Source organism: Lepidothrix coronata, unplaced genomic scaffold, assembly GCF_001604755.1.
Source record: "Lepidothrix coronata isolate B3197 unplaced genomic scaffold, Lepidothrix_coronata-1.0 Scaffold99, whole genome shotgun sequence".
Taxonomy (NCBI): domain Eukaryota; kingdom Metazoa; phylum Chordata; class Aves; order Passeriformes; family Pipridae; genus Lepidothrix; species Lepidothrix coronata.
In genome coordinates, this window is record NW_016690279.1 from 2,118,649 (window position 1) to 2,133,362 (window position 14,714).

The 14,714-nt window shown below is 56.7% G+C and overlaps 1 protein-coding gene across 1 annotated transcript; it reads right to left on the reverse strand.

Annotated features, from left to right (window-relative positions):
- Nucleotides 1-895: 895 nt before the first annotated feature.
- EMILIN3 (elastin microfibril interfacer 3) lies at nt 896-9,763 on the reverse strand. Its single transcript, XM_017822599.1, has 4 exons — nt 9,567-9,763; nt 6,381-6,503; nt 3,399-3,646; nt 896-2,903 (listed from the first exon to the last, which is right to left on the reverse strand). Exons 1-4 carry the CDS (start codon nt 9,761-9,763, stop codon nt 1,009-1,011), a joined length of 2,463 nt encoding a protein of 820 aa, XP_017678088.1. The 3' UTR covers nt 896-1,008.
- Between the last annotated feature and the right edge of the window lie 4,951 nt (nt 9,764-14,714).

The window sequence follows — 14,714 nt, forward strand, 5'->3', positions numbered from 1 at the left end:
CACGTTCACAGTTTAAGTAGTAAAACAGGAGAGAACCAGAGCTGGAGGACAGGACTGGTCTCTGCAGGGACCTATGGACATGTCTCCTTGGGGAAGACGCGTTTTCCATAACCCATTAAGTCAGTCCCAGGTGTAACCAGAGAGCCCAGCAAAGTGGGATTGCAAAGCACAGCAGCTCTGGGGACTGTGGGGCTCTCCCCAAATACTGCTGCTGCAGGTTTTAGCTGCTCAGTGTGGCTCTTTGGAATATGGCAAGGGACATGGGGCAGCAGGGGGAAACTCTGCAATCAGATGAGCACCATGACAGTGGATTCTTCAAAAATATACACACACATATCATATGTATATATATGCATATATGTGTTTTCCTAATGCATACCCTCATCTGCTCCACGAGGCATGTGCATCTGCATGGAGGAGGGAGCAGTATAAATGGATTTACCATACACAAGGAGAGCTGCTGTCTCGGAGAGGGGAAGCCAGTTCCCCGAGGGGACGTGTGAATACGTGTGTTCTTTGAAATTTGCAATTCCTGTGGTGAGTTTTGTTCCCCATAAGGAGCCCTGGCTTTGCTCAGTCCCTGGATTGAGATGCAGGTGGTCTTTAGGTCAGAGAAACTCTTCCTCAACTGATAACTACAGGGTTGTATTCTTCCAGAAATTATAAATCCACAAAAAATAAAATTAAAAATCAATGTTCCCACCTCCAGCTTCCTCCTGAATTGTCCTTCTGGGGTCATCAGCCCAGGAGCCAAAGCAACACCCCCAGCCAGGAGGCAGTGACACTGCTGCACCAGGGTCAAGACAGCTGCCGAGCAGGAGGGGAGTACTGGCACAGCAGAGTTATGGAAAAGTGGGGCCAACAAGATGAAGGGGAAAAAAAAAAAAGTAGCAGCTTTTCATTTAAAAAATTATCCCACGAACTGTTGTCACATTGGAGCGAGTCTGTGTGATATAAGTTAATCCTGTCCTTCACGGGGGGGGAAGGAAGACACACATGGCAGTGTGGCTAATGCTGCCTCCCCTCCACCTTCTCTTCCAAGTGCCCGACCTGTTCTGCCAGCTCGGAGACCTTGGCTTGGCAGTCCAGCAGGTTGTCCTTCAGTCCTGTTATTTCCTGAGAGTGGGCAGCCAGTGTCCCGTTCATGTGGTCCATGTAGTCCCACAGACTGCCTGTGTGTTTCTCCAGTTCCCTCCTGATGTCGTCCAGGCTCCCTGTGAGGACACCCAGCCTGCCACAGGCTCTCTCCACTCGGGCCACCCGCTCGTCGAAGTGAGAGATCTCCTGCTGCAGGTCGTGGGCCACGTTCTTGCAGGAGCTCAGGTCACTGACAATCCTGGCTTTGAGTCGCTCCAGGTCTCCCTTGAGGTTCAGGACACGCCGGTTGCTGAAGAAGAGCTGGGAGCCTTGGTCGTTGACTTTCTCCTGGATGGAGTGCACCTCATCCTCGATCTTCCGCTCGTGCTCGTCCAGCGAGGAGTTGACATGTGTCACGGTATCCGAGTACTGGGAGACAGAGTCCTTGAGCCCTGTCAGAGACTTGCTCACAGTGTTCAGGTTGATCTTTAGCAAGGTGATCTCCCCTTGCAAAGCCCCCGACGCTTCCTCCTCGATTCGCCGCTGGATCTCCAGGATGGTGGCGTTCAGCTTGCGCAGGAGGTCATAGTTGCTGTCCATCCGCAGGAGCAGGTCCTGGTTCTTGTTCTGGCAGTCCTCGATCTCCGTCCGGAAGGTCTCCACATCTTTGGAGGCGGAGGTGCAGCCCAGGGAACAAGTGCTCTCCAGCGTGACAAGGCGATTCTGGAGCACCTCCAGTGTCTCGTCTGTCCGTTTCCTCATGCTGGCGAGCTCGCCCTCCAGCACAGGCACCACTGCTCCATCCATTCCCGTGGGAGAACTGACATTGTTCAGCTCCCCCACGATGGTCATGAACCTGTCCTCCAGGGTCTGCATTTTGTCCTCAAAGGCAGTCCTCATGCCATCCACCTCTGCCACCACTGTGCCTCTCATGCTGTCCTCTATCCCAGAGCAGCAGCTCCCTGTTTCCCTCTCTGTAGCATTGAGCCTGGCTTCCAGGTCCTCAAAGCGCCCTTCAAAGAGGTTCCCTAGGGTGACAGTGGAGATTTCTCCATCCAGCCGTGAGTGCAAGTTCTTCTGGGACTCGGAGATGCTGTGAAGGCCTTTCTCAAGGATGTTCATGCGATCAGTGAGGTAGTCCAGGTTGCTGCAGCAGCTTTCCACCACGGTCAGCCCTTGGATCTGGGTCTCCAGCTGGGAGATCTCTTTCTTGATCTCCAGCTCCTTCCCATCCAGCGTCTGCTGCAGCCGCAGGTTGGCAGCTTTCTCCTCCTCGCACTGCTGCCGCACCTCTTGGATCCGGAAGTCGCACGTGGTCTGGATCTTCCCCAGCTTCTTCTCGAAGCCGTCGAGCAGCTCCCCGCGCAGAGTGCTCAGCCTCGTGTCCACGTACTCCTCCAGCAGGTCGATGGAGGTGAGGGGCGAGGGCCGGGCAGCCTCCAGCAGGTGCTTGATGTGCCCGTCGTGGTCCAGGACCATGCCCCGGACCTCGTGCAGCAGATCTGCCTTGGTTTTCAGCACGTCGCTCACCTCGGTCACTTTGGTCAGGATCTCCCCCACGGGAGGGTACGTGGCGATGTCGGCTTTGTCCGCCACGTCCACCAGCCCGTCGGGAATGATGCCGAAGCCGACTGTGGAGTCAGGCGTGCCCGGGCTGTTCATCAGGGAGCCGATCATCTTGGTGGTGTCCTCCTGGATGGCCAGGCGCAGGCGGTCCCCCAGCCCGCTCACCATGGTGTGCAGGCTGTCGTAGGACTGGGAGAGGCGCCTCACCTCCTCCTCCAGCCGATCCAGGCGGTCCCCAAAGAGGCCCGGCAGCTTCCTGCCTTCAGGGGAAAGAAACAGAGAGGGCACAGTCAGGACCAGTGCTCCTTTAACTCCCCTCCTTGGCTATCTTCCTCTTATTGCCATTTCAGCAAAACCCCAGCCCACCCACCCTCGCCATGTCTCCTTAAGCTGATCAGGAAACTCTCTTTCCTCTTGGGATCCAGCCCTGTGCTCCCAAGTTAAACAGCAGGTGATGAGAATAGCCCAGGGGAGCTTTGTCTTGAGACACCCTCTATCAACCCCAAAATTAATAGAAAAATGCTCTAAAGCAATGAGGAAAGGCAATTTTGAAGCTGCACATTTTGAAGGAGACAAGATTAAAAAAGCAAGTGGTCCTCAAAGGAATCAAATCTCAGATCTCTGATCAGAAAGCACATCACTCACTAATTTTTTGCCAAATTCATGCCCTGTGCTGGAACAGAAAGACCCAGGATGGTTGAGTGTGTGCTGGTGGTGTGGTGGCCTATAGATGTGAGGCAGGAATGAGATCTCACCATACTGATTCTTCTTTGGTCCTGGAAACAGGTCAGGGTGGCTTTTTGGATAGGGTGGAAGTCTGGGCATTGGAAACATATTTTGCCCAGGAGGCATTTTCGGGCTGGGGTGCTGGGGCAGCAGGCCAGGCTGGTCAGTGGGGCTGTCGTGGCACCCTTCTCCCATGAAGCCTGGGCAGCACCTCCAGGACAGCTCCGTCACTGTCTTGTATCCAATCTTGTATCTGGGTCTGAAGAACGTGCGGTACCTTTGCAGGAGAGGGGGGGAGAGAGAGGACAGTTTAGAGAACAACCTCGACATCGAGCAGGAAAGCAGAGCAGGGTCCTGAGTCCTGTTGGGTGTGGGGGATCCGTGCACAGGGGAAAGCCTGGCTGAGACCCTTGTGCTGCACCCGCAGACCATGGCCCACCTCCTCCTCCTCTTACTGCACCACAGCTCAGTGCAGCATTACAGTGGGGTTTTGCTGGAGTGTTTTTGACCTGGGACACCTGGTGTTAGTCAAGAACAGCAGCTGTAAGGGTATTGCTGCAGTCCCTGGCCCAGCTGGTGGCCACTCTGACTGATGTCACACTGTTTGGCAACCTTTGGCCCAGGAGACCACAAGGTGAAATGATGGAAGTGATTTCAAAACCCCTGCAAACTCAGATCATTTCCAAGAGGGAAGCGGACAGCTTGTGGAAGTGTTTTGCACTTTGAATTGACCTGCAGAATTTCCTAGTAATTGTGTCCTGAATGCTCTGTGAGCATTGAAATACCTTTGGAAAGGTGTTTTCTCTATGTGTGGAGGACAACAATTTGCTGGGAAGCCTAAAGGGGCTTGGGCTGGCCTGGTCCTGGTCCCCAGGCCGATGCTCTGGAGTGTGCACAGAGGGATGGCTCCTTACATTGCCTCCTGCCCCAGCTGGGATGCCCTGGGAAGTTTCTCCATCACCAATTTGGACACTAAAACATCTATGCCCCCATAACCAGCACAGAAGGTGCGAGCCCACCTCCTTGCCCAGTGGGACACCAACATCCTCCCTCTCTGCTCTTGCTCTGCATGGGGTCCCATCAGCCCATCTGGAGGACTCAGCTGTTCCCTGCTCCTCCATGGCAATTTGCTGTGAGGTGACATGGATGGGACAGGACCCCCCAGCCCCTGTGTCTCCCCACCAGCCCAGCTGAGCCGCGCAGGGCTGAAGATGGCACGTTTCTCACCCCCTCTGAACGTCAGTGCTTCGAACCTGCCTTTTGGAAATTTCCAATCTGAATTTAACCAGGGCCTGAAAACCCTGAAGTTTGCTGTTTTGCAACAACACACACAGTCAGGCCCTTGTTCTTCTCCAGCACGTCCAGCAGACGGTCTCGGAGGAGGCGGCAGCACAGAGGGGCTGCAGCAGCCACTCACAGCTATCCATTGCTCACACGGGGTGGATTCCCTGGCATCCATGGCCCTGCCTGAATCCTCAGTGTCCTGACCCAGGCTGCAGCCTCTGGCAGTGCTGCTTCCACACAACTCCCAGTGCAATACAGCCACCTCCGTACGAACCACAGGGCAGGGGATAAAGGAAACCCAAATCCTCTGGTCTTTGATTCACTTCAAGATTTCTCAACATGAATTTCCCAAAGCCACAGGACAGCTTCAAAACAAGCTCCTCTTCTTGGTATTCCTTTTCACAGTTGCTGCTGAGTTTCTACAGTCTTTCCTTGTCTTGTAGAGTGTGGAAACCTGCCTGGATGTGCCCCAGGAGACTGGTGCTCCCAGCCACTGTCAGGGGGTGAAGCGAGGAGGAGGATGGCATCCAGAAGGCAGGGCAGCTTCTCTGTGTCATGCCAGACTCTGCAGAGGAGCTCAGAGAGCTCCAAACCCTCCAAACCTTTCTCCCCCTGTTCCAAGCAGCAGCAAGGGGAAGTGCTATTTGCAGCTGCACAAACATTAGCTGATGGCCCCAGCACGTGGAAAAACCATGTTTCCCTCTGGTCTATGGATGCAGCATCTGAGGCTGGGCAGAAAGTCGTGATGGAAAGAACAAGTCAGCAAGTGGGTCCAACTGCCCATCTCTGCTGGCAGAGGCTCCATTCAGAGCCTGTGGCACCACTGGCACATGGACAGTCCCAGCTGGCTGCCACAGGAGGGGTACCAGGCTCCAACAAAAGCCCCTCTCATCCCGGTTTTCCTTCATGCTCAGCTCTGCTCCACTCCTCGGGCCTGGGGAGGATGCAGGAGATCGGCATTTCCACATGGAGCAGCATCCCCAGCCAGGGCTGCCGAGGGTGGCGAAGCACAAAGCCCAGGTGTCCACACTGCTCCAGCAGCAGCTCTGGCAGTGGCACAGTGGAGTGTTTCCCTCCAGCACTGACAAGGTGGCAGAGAGTGCTGCAAATATTTTCCTAGGGCAGAAAGCACTGAGCCATCCCCAGCCAGGGGCTCTGTTCCCTCCTCCTCTCACTCAGGTTCTCAGTGAGCTGCCATCACTCTGCCGAATTGCAGGTCTGTGACAAAATGCTTCCCTGCACACGTGCACAGGCACCTCCCCACCTCCCACAAATTCCTGGTTTATTTCTGAATCGTAGAACCATAGAATATCCTAAGTTGGAAGGGACCCACAAGGATCATCGTTTCAACTCCTGCACAGGACACCTCCAAAAATCACACCATGTGCCTGAGAGCGTTGTCCAAGCACTTCTTGAACTCTGGCAGGCTTGGTGCTGTGACCACTTCCCTGGGGAGCCTGTTTCAGTGCCCAGTCACCCTCTAGGTAAAAACCTTTTCCTAATATCTGACCTAAACCTCCCCTGACACATCTAAGGAGGGACGGATCCTATCTTGCCTCCTCCCAGCACCACTGCCCTGCCATTGACTGCCTTGTCAAGGAAAAGCCTTTCAGCCCGTTTCACTACCCTGTGGAAAGTGGTGTTTTATGGTCGGAAAGGTGGCACAGGAGCCTCAGGAGCTGACAGTGGGGGGGAAGGGAGCTGTGCCCAGTGCCCCCCGTACTCACAGCACTTTCCCCGGGCACTTGGGTCCCCAGCTGCACTTGTGGTACTCGGCCTTGACGTAGCTCTCGGCCCCGTCCTGCAGCGTGCACGTCACGTTGCGCTGCACCACGTAGGCACAGTAGCTCCTGGGGGGAAGCACAGCGAGACACTGTCACCCCTGCCCGGCAGACAGTGGCACCCCAGCTCTCCCCCCCAGTCCCCAGGCAGGTCTGGCACTGCTGGTGAGGTTCAGGCAGCAGGAGCTGGAGGGACCCCCCTGCTTGGCGGGGGCATCACCACCATGCTGCAGGAGCATGGTTACTGTCACAGCCACAGTTGTCATCAGTGCTCGTGGTGTCACCAGAGCTGGGCATAGATGGACTGGGTGGTGAGACAGCCTGGGACGACAAGCAGAACCCCACCAGCAGCAGCAGTTATGGGAATAGCATCCCAAAAATAGCTCCAGCAGTGCCTGGCAGGGGTTGTCTGTCCTGCTGCAGCTCCTGGAGTGCTGCCAGGGCAGGGACCAACTGAAAAGCAGCTCAAAAGTACCCGCAGGCAGTGGGTTCTGTTGCAGGTGTGATGCTACAGTCGGCAGAGAGGAGATGCAGACTGGCCACTGCAGGGCTGCGGCATCATGGGTCCCTCCACCATGGAGGCAGGGACACGGACCAGATCCGTGATGGATCAGGCTGGAAACCTCTTCAGACCTCTAGAACAGTTGGTACAAGGAGTAGAGACTCCTCCCCCCTGCCGTGGTGCCCACAGTGGGGTGCCACAGGTACCAGTCAGCTCCAGCATAGGATCTCTCCTGAGCAAAGCAGCAAATCCATGAGTTTAGGATAAGCTGGGTGGGAGGAAGGCTGCACGGGAAGGATGCAGGAGAACTGGTGGGACAGATGGAGGCCAAGGCTGTTCCAGCTGAAGGCCAGGCTGCTGGCAGGAGCAGATGGACTTGGTCCATGGGGACAGAGACAGCAGGGATGTGTGGTGAGGCAGGGATTAAGGACAGGGGGACGTGGCAGACGGCAGAGCGGGAGGAGAGGAGGGCACGGGCACTGAGTGTGGGGCAGGGCTGAGGGGCAGGGTCAGTGGGATGGAGCAGATGGGGCAGCGTGAGCTGCAGCTGCAGGAGGTGCTCAGTGAGGCGGCAGGACGTGGCTCTGTGTGAGCTGGGGGGCTTGGTATGGATGGGCAGGGAGTGTACTTTGTCTTCACCTGTTTGCCATCACTGTTTGTCCCTCCTTCACTGATCTGTCCCCACTCAGGGTGAGCCAGAGGCCTGTTGCTCTGTCCCCTGAGTGTGACAGGGGGGTGGGGAGCACGCACACACACATTCAGGCACACACACTCCCTCACACTGGAGACACCACAGTCCTTCTCCCCAAACCCTTGTGCTCCAATCTGATTGTCCCAGTCCCTTCCCTCACCTCCACCTGCCAGAGGTCTCAACATCATCTGGACCATCATTATGACAAGCCCACGAGAGCTGGGCTGAGACCCTGCAGCTCATTTCTGTGCTCAGCCCTGAGACTGCTCTCCACAGGCCATGTGATGGGGATACCAGGGGACTCAGACTGCATCCCAGCCTGTGGCCAGGCAGCCCAGAGTCACAGGAACCCCAGCTCACACAGGGGGAGCTGCCTCCCAGTGCCCCCATCCACAGGCCCTGAGCAGGTTCCTCCATCTCCAACAGCCCACATGGAGCAGGAGCTCCCTCTGTGAAGCAGCAAGGTGTGAGCAGGCTCATCCTCCCTCCAGCACCCTGGCTCTGTCTCTGCTCCCTCTCAGCAGAGATGCCCTGATCCCACATGCCCAGCACATTCCCCTTGTTCCCCCGAGAGCAGCACCAGCACATCTATCCCAGCCTGCCCAGATCTGAGAGGCTGCCAGAGCGTGAGCAGGGACCTGTGCTGCTCCCCACTCCTCTAGAAGTGAGTCATTCATGGCCACAGGAGAGCGAAGGCCAGCCACTTTTCTTAGCTGGAGGGAAGGGAGATCATGTGTGCATGTTCATGTGGAAATTTAGGATCACAGTCTATCCATGAATCCAGGACCTGCTTACAAACACACTGCCAGCTGTCTCTAAGTCACCTCATAGCCAAAGCAGGCAGATCTACCACTCACTACTAATAAAGAGTGCCTACCTCCAACTTCTTGGGTTGGTGTGGTTCTGGCTCACTCTCCCTCTCAGAACCCCGTTCCCCTCTCACACACCTGTGGCAAGCAGTTTTATAGCTCCAGCCTGATGTTTTTAGAGTGAGCAGCTGGAAAATGTTACGGGTTTTTGAAAGCTCTCACTGGCACTGCCAGTATTGTTTGTCTGGAGTATTACTTTATTCATTTCAGCTTGTTCCTAACACCACATCCTCCCCTTTTCAAAGGAGCCCGGCAGAAACCACTCTTAGCAAACAAGCAGAGAAGGAAGCGACACCCCCTCCCCGCCTCCAATGTAACAGCTTTTCTGCAATTGAATGGAAAAAGTCTATAGTATGTGTAAAGCCCACATTCCTCACTGCCTGAGCTTTCCAGGTTTCTTGAAAACATATTTAAACTTTAGTATGCATGTGTTTTACAAGCAAATGGGCAAATTCCCTCCAAACCAACATGTGTTTTCACACGTCTCTCTGTGCACTGCCACCCTTCCCTCCCGCACATCAACCCCCCGCGCCCATGTCACGCAGAACAGGTACATGCACCTACCCCAAAACCGCACACGGACATCCCCATCCCCACCTCCCCCAGCCCCGTCCCACACGGGACCTCAGCACGCACGTCCCCACCGCACGCAGCGGTCCCCTCTTGGAAACAGAGCTCCCGGACCCTCCTCTAGGTGGAGGGGGCACCGAGGCACACGGACACCGCTGCCCTGCCGCCAGCCCCTGCTCAGCACCCGGCACATGGTGTGCGGCAAGGGATGCCCGCGGCTGGTACCCAGGGACCCCCGCCCAGCCAGGGATGCCCGCTGGCGAGCCCTGGGAGATGGTACCCATGGTTGGTGCCGGGGGTTGGGTGCCCACCGTGGGGTGCCCGCGGCAGCCCGTCCCCGGGGATGCTGTGCCCGCAGAGCCCAGACGCGTGGCCGGTCCCCGGTGGCCGCGGTCTGCGCCCGGTAAGGGATGCCCGAGGGAGACCCGGGCCGGCGGCTCCCGGTGCCCGCCGGATGGTTGCGCTACCGCGGCTGGGGGGTCGCGCAGGGAGTCGCTTACTTGTGCTTGCCCACGGGCTTGCCGGGGCCGAGCTGCGGGCTGGAGCCGGCCGTGTAGAGGCTGTACCTGCCGCCGTAGGGCAGGGGGGCGGCGGGGGGGTAGAAGGAGCCCTTGGCGTCGGCGAGGGCCAGCAGCGTCCCCAGGGAGAGGCAGGCGAGCAGCGCTCCGCGGCGGCGCAGCGCCCGCGCCCGCCGCATGGTCCCGGCCCGGCGGCGGAGCGGGATGGGATGGGACGGGACGGGATGAGGTGGGACGGGACGGTCGCGATCCCCGTCGGAACGGCGCTGAGGAGGGGACTGGAGGGCCTCTCGCTGCTCCCTGCCTGTCCCTGTCCCTGTCCCTGTCCCTGTCCCTGTCCCTGTCCCTGTCCCTGTCCCTGCCCGGCGGCACACGCCGCTCCGCCGCCCGCCCGTCCCCTTTTGTACGGCGGCGGCGGGGGCGGTCCGCGCTCCTCCTCCCGCCCTCCCACAGCCGCCGACCCCGGCCCCGCGGGCGGGGAGACAAAGCGAAGCCCCCCGACCCCCCTTTCCCCCCGTCCAGCCCCCGCCAGCGGTGCTGCAGCCCCCGGAGCAGAGCGGGCGGAGCGCTGCCGACCCCCGCGGGGGCTGGAAGGGGCTCGCATCCCCTCCCGGCCCCTCCCCGCCCCTTCTCCCGCTGCCCACCCCCCCAAGCGTACCGGGCGTTTGTCCCCTCGGGGTAGCAGGTGCAGCGGGGTCCGGAGCCCCCTGGATCCTGGTCCTCCTCTAGTCCGCAGCCCCGCTCGGCTTCATCCCAGAGCGCAGGCGAGAGAAAGGATGGAGGGACCTCAACGCCGCCCGTCGAGGCGACCTGTGGTGCTGGAGACTGGCAGTTGTCAATTATTTGTGGCACCAGCCTGGTGCATCCAGCATCACAGCGAACCCAGCACCGCGGTTCTGCAGGACGGAGAAGAGGCAGGCGGTGCTGTTTTGGAGCCCTCCCCAGTAGATTCTGGCTTTGGATCCAGGTTGCGGGAGAGAAGGGGGATTCCTTTGCCTTTCCTTACAGATCCTTGGATCTCCCACAGCCAAGCTCGTTTCCTCCTATGTAGCTCTGGGAGGCAGTTTTGTGTCTCCTTCTCCTCCTGCACTGCAGACATCCCTGCAAACCTCCCCCCCCCCCCCCATGCCCCCACCCACAGGTGACCCACCACAGAGGGTGCTGAGCACCACGACAGCATTCCCTGGGCTCTGCACCACTGACCACAACAGGAGCCTTTGCTGTTGGGCAAGGGGGAAAAGGGCCCCACCTGGGGCACTGGGCATTTTGGGAGGGGGTAACATCCCTAGTGCTACCCAGTGGAGGTTGTCTTGAAGCCCTGCAGCACTGAGGCCATGCCAGGGAGCAGGAGATTTTGTCGTATAGGCAGAGACTGAGCTGAGCATCCCGCTGTCCCAGGGACACCCTCGGCATCTCACCAAGACCTCACCAGGGGTTTGATGAACTCTTGTCCTGGCTGGCAGGGATCAGCCCCAAGCTAGGGAAGCATCACAACAAGGAGTGCCATGCTTCTCTGAAACTCTTGGAGGAAAACAAGAAATGGCTGAGAAAGGGTGGTTGGGTGGAATCCGAAATGAAGGAATGAAACCTGCTGTTGGGGGAAGGAGGCATCAAGGCTTGGGCTGACACTGAGACAGAGATGATAAGATAGTGAGACAAACGGCCTTTTTCAGTTAAAAGGAGCCTTTGGCTCAGTCTGAGGTGAGTACAGAAATATTATCAGGAGAAGAAAAATCCACCAGAGAGCCGTGCTGGGGGAGGAAGGCTGGACAGACCAAGTGGAAAACCAAGAGGAAGCCTGAGCAATGAAGCAGTGCATCCTCTTGGTTCAAGCTGCTGCAGGGTGTTGCTGAGCCGCCGTGTGCCTGTCAGGCTGCACCCCAGAGGTGCTGAGGGGTGGTTTGTACGTGGTACATTTGGCAGCACATGAAGCAACTCTCATCCAGCTGGTGCACTGAATTGTTCCACTCCACTGGGATGCTGCAGGAGGGACGGTCCATAAGCAACTCCACAAAAACAAACAAAAGCTGACTGAGCCTGCCTGGTTTAGCACTGGATGCCAAAGTGGAGAATGAACCCGGAGCACAGCCTTAATTTTTTTCCCCTGTGCGCAGGGAGTGAGAGCCAGTTCTAATAACAGCAAACTGCACGTGTGTGTCTGAGGCCTCTGCAAAAAAACATCTGGTGTTGCACAGTTTCAGAAAGAGCCCTTGGCCCTGGTCTTTGGGCCTGTGCTGGGCAGGACAGGGCAGAGCTAAGGGTACTCTCACTAGCCTGGCTGTGAAAGGGAAGGCAGTAGGAGCTGCTGCACTTGGGGGTGTGTGTGTGTGTGTCTGTCTGTCTGTCTCTGCTGTCCAAGCCCATGTTTGAAGCACTGGATCACTTTCTGCCACATTTCAGAGCGAGGCAGGATCCTCAGAGAGACTAAATCCCATTTTGTTGTTCTATTGTCTAATTGTTTATGAAAAAAGACATCTGAGTAGACAAGAGAGTGCCAAACTTAGGTCCCAACTGAGGAAATGGATTCATCATCGACTCTTTTATAAGACATCAAAGGATCCACTCAGGAGAGAACCATTATGAGTGCTCCAAACCACGGGAAAAACTCTCATGTGCCTTATTAGCCATGAGCTAATCCAACCATGAGACACAGAGATGCAGGGAAGTGGGACTGGTTAAGTTGCACTTTTCAGGGAGCAGCTCAGGTTGGACTCTTTGATGCTCAGCTGTGCTGCTGCCCGTCCCCATCACAACGTGAGCCCTGGCTGGGCACAGGAGGGTGCCTGTGAGGACCCTGGCACAGCATCCTGGCTTTGGAGAGGTGTTCGTGGGGACAGGAAACAGGAGACCTTTCCTAGCAGGGCATCCTCCCAACATGGGCATATCCTTGTGTTGACAGAGAAGATGCCAAGCCCCATCTCCCAGAGCTACAAAGCACATGCTGAGCACTGAGCTCCCCAGCAGAATGGCAGGGCTTTGCCACACTGACCTGCTGTCAAAAGGCTCTGCAGACCTGCTCACTGGTCAGGAAGCACCAAACCTTGGTGTTTCCCAGAGGGAAGGTCTGTTTTCCCTTCTGGCCTTGGCTGGAGAGTGAGGGGGATCAGATCAGAGCTGATGATGATGATCAGATCTGGATGCTGGGCAAACCCAAGACCCTGCTCACAGGGGTGCCTGAGCTGGAGGGCTGAGTGCGTCAGTGCCCCTGTGTGAGCACCCCCTGCATGTGCCTAGGGAGCTTCTTTCTCCACCTGGACTGCTAGGAGCTGATTATTTTGGTTACAGCTCTCTCCCCCTGCTAGGAGCTGATTATTTTGGTTACAGCTCTCACCCCTGCACAGCTATGCTCCAGACCAGTTCAGGAATGAACAGTAAGTTTTTCCAAACTAAGGATCCAACAGAAGACGTTGTGCAGGATGCAGCAGATACCCGGAAACAGGAGCTCAGCCAGAGGAGATGAGAGCAAGAGCAGAGGCACTGTGGGTAGTATTCCCCTGCTCTGTCTCCTGGGGAGGGCTGGGTGAGCCACCACAAGGCTAATTTCACAAGTGGATGACACCAAACAGTGACCTGTTCTGCTTCCCATGCTTTTTAATTAACACTTGCATGGCCTCATCAGCTGGATAATTGCCTCCCTTCATGGGTCAGCAGCCTCTGACCTCCCCTTCCCACCTGGGTACGATGTTTGGTGCCTGCACAGGGTGCAGGGGGTGTACACTCCTGTACCACCAAACCCTTACTCGGGCAGCACAGCAAAAGTGATAGGACACTCCAGGAACTCTGCAACTCAGCTTGGTCTTGGCCAGGACCAGCCTTGTCCATTCTAATCCGAAGCTTTAAACAGGTATCCCTGGGGAAAGCCCCCTGCCATGCTGGGCAATAAGAGGGCAGTTTCCCTCTCTATTGGCATGGGGTAGGAGCAGATTGCAGCAAGGGAAATTTAAGTTGAATATTAATAATAAAACAATATCTGCTAGTAAAATGAATATAGCCCTGGAGGAGACTGTATTAAGCCATCTGGAGATTTTAAAGGAAAGGTTAGATTAAAAAAAAACCTGTCAGGACCAATTTGGGGTAGGGAAATGCATTGGATGACTTCCCAAAGAGCTCTCCCAGCCTGAGTTTTTCCGAGTACAAATTCATTTCCCAAAGTGGCAAGGCAAGAGAGCAGCTCAATTTAGAGCCAGAGTTTCTCCCTAATGATTCCCACTGGATCAAAGGCATTCCTTGAACTGGCACTCGCAGAGGCCTCTTCCCTTGGCAGCGGGTCTGTGTCTGTGTCTGTGTGAGAGAGGGAGCCTTCTGGAAAGCCCAGCTTTCCCAGGTGCATGTCCAACAGGACCCACCCAGGGCTTGTTCTCCCATGTCAGAATCCATGGGAAGATCCCACAGCAATCCCACACTGCTTCCCCAGCCCCAGGGAGGAAGGGGACATTGCCTTGCCCAAACTGGCAGGAAAGATGCGTGTCCCAAATGCCATAGCAGTGTGGGGGGACACCAGTCCAAGGACAGCAGTGATCCCAGTGGGGCCAGGAGCTCTCCAGGTGTTTCGATTCCCAGATAAAACTGAGCTCAAGGAAGTCCACCATGGTCATGGCTTGGCTGCAGAACTGGAAGCTCTTTTTGGCTCCCAGCCAGTGCTTCTACCCCATCACAGCTCCTTGCTGGGCGTGGATCATTGGCCTCCATGGGGATGCAGGTGTGCAGGCAGGAGGCATCCCTGGTCCATCAGAAACCCAGGGAAGGTCACAACATTTGCCTTGTGTGGAGATTGCTGAGGTTTTGTTCTGAACCAGCCCCTGGCCCGCTCCCAAGGGCTGTGATTGCAGTGTGTGTGTCCCCGAGCTGTGGGGTGGGGGGCACCTGGGTCTGCCCAGGCTGAGGAGGGAGCTGCAGGGGGGGCTGAGAACAGGATCCCTTTCTTCGTGGGAAAGTGCAGTGCCTTGCAGTGGTCAGACAGCCTTATCTCTGGCTCCGAGAGCCACACGCTGATCATTTGTCAAGATTAGCGCGTGCGGTGGAAGGGATGGAGCTGTTCCAAATCCACGCTCCCGGCCCTGCCCTGGGCTCACGGCCATTCATAAAAATGCCAGAGCGGCAGCGGCAGCACACACTGGGGCTGCGGTTTGG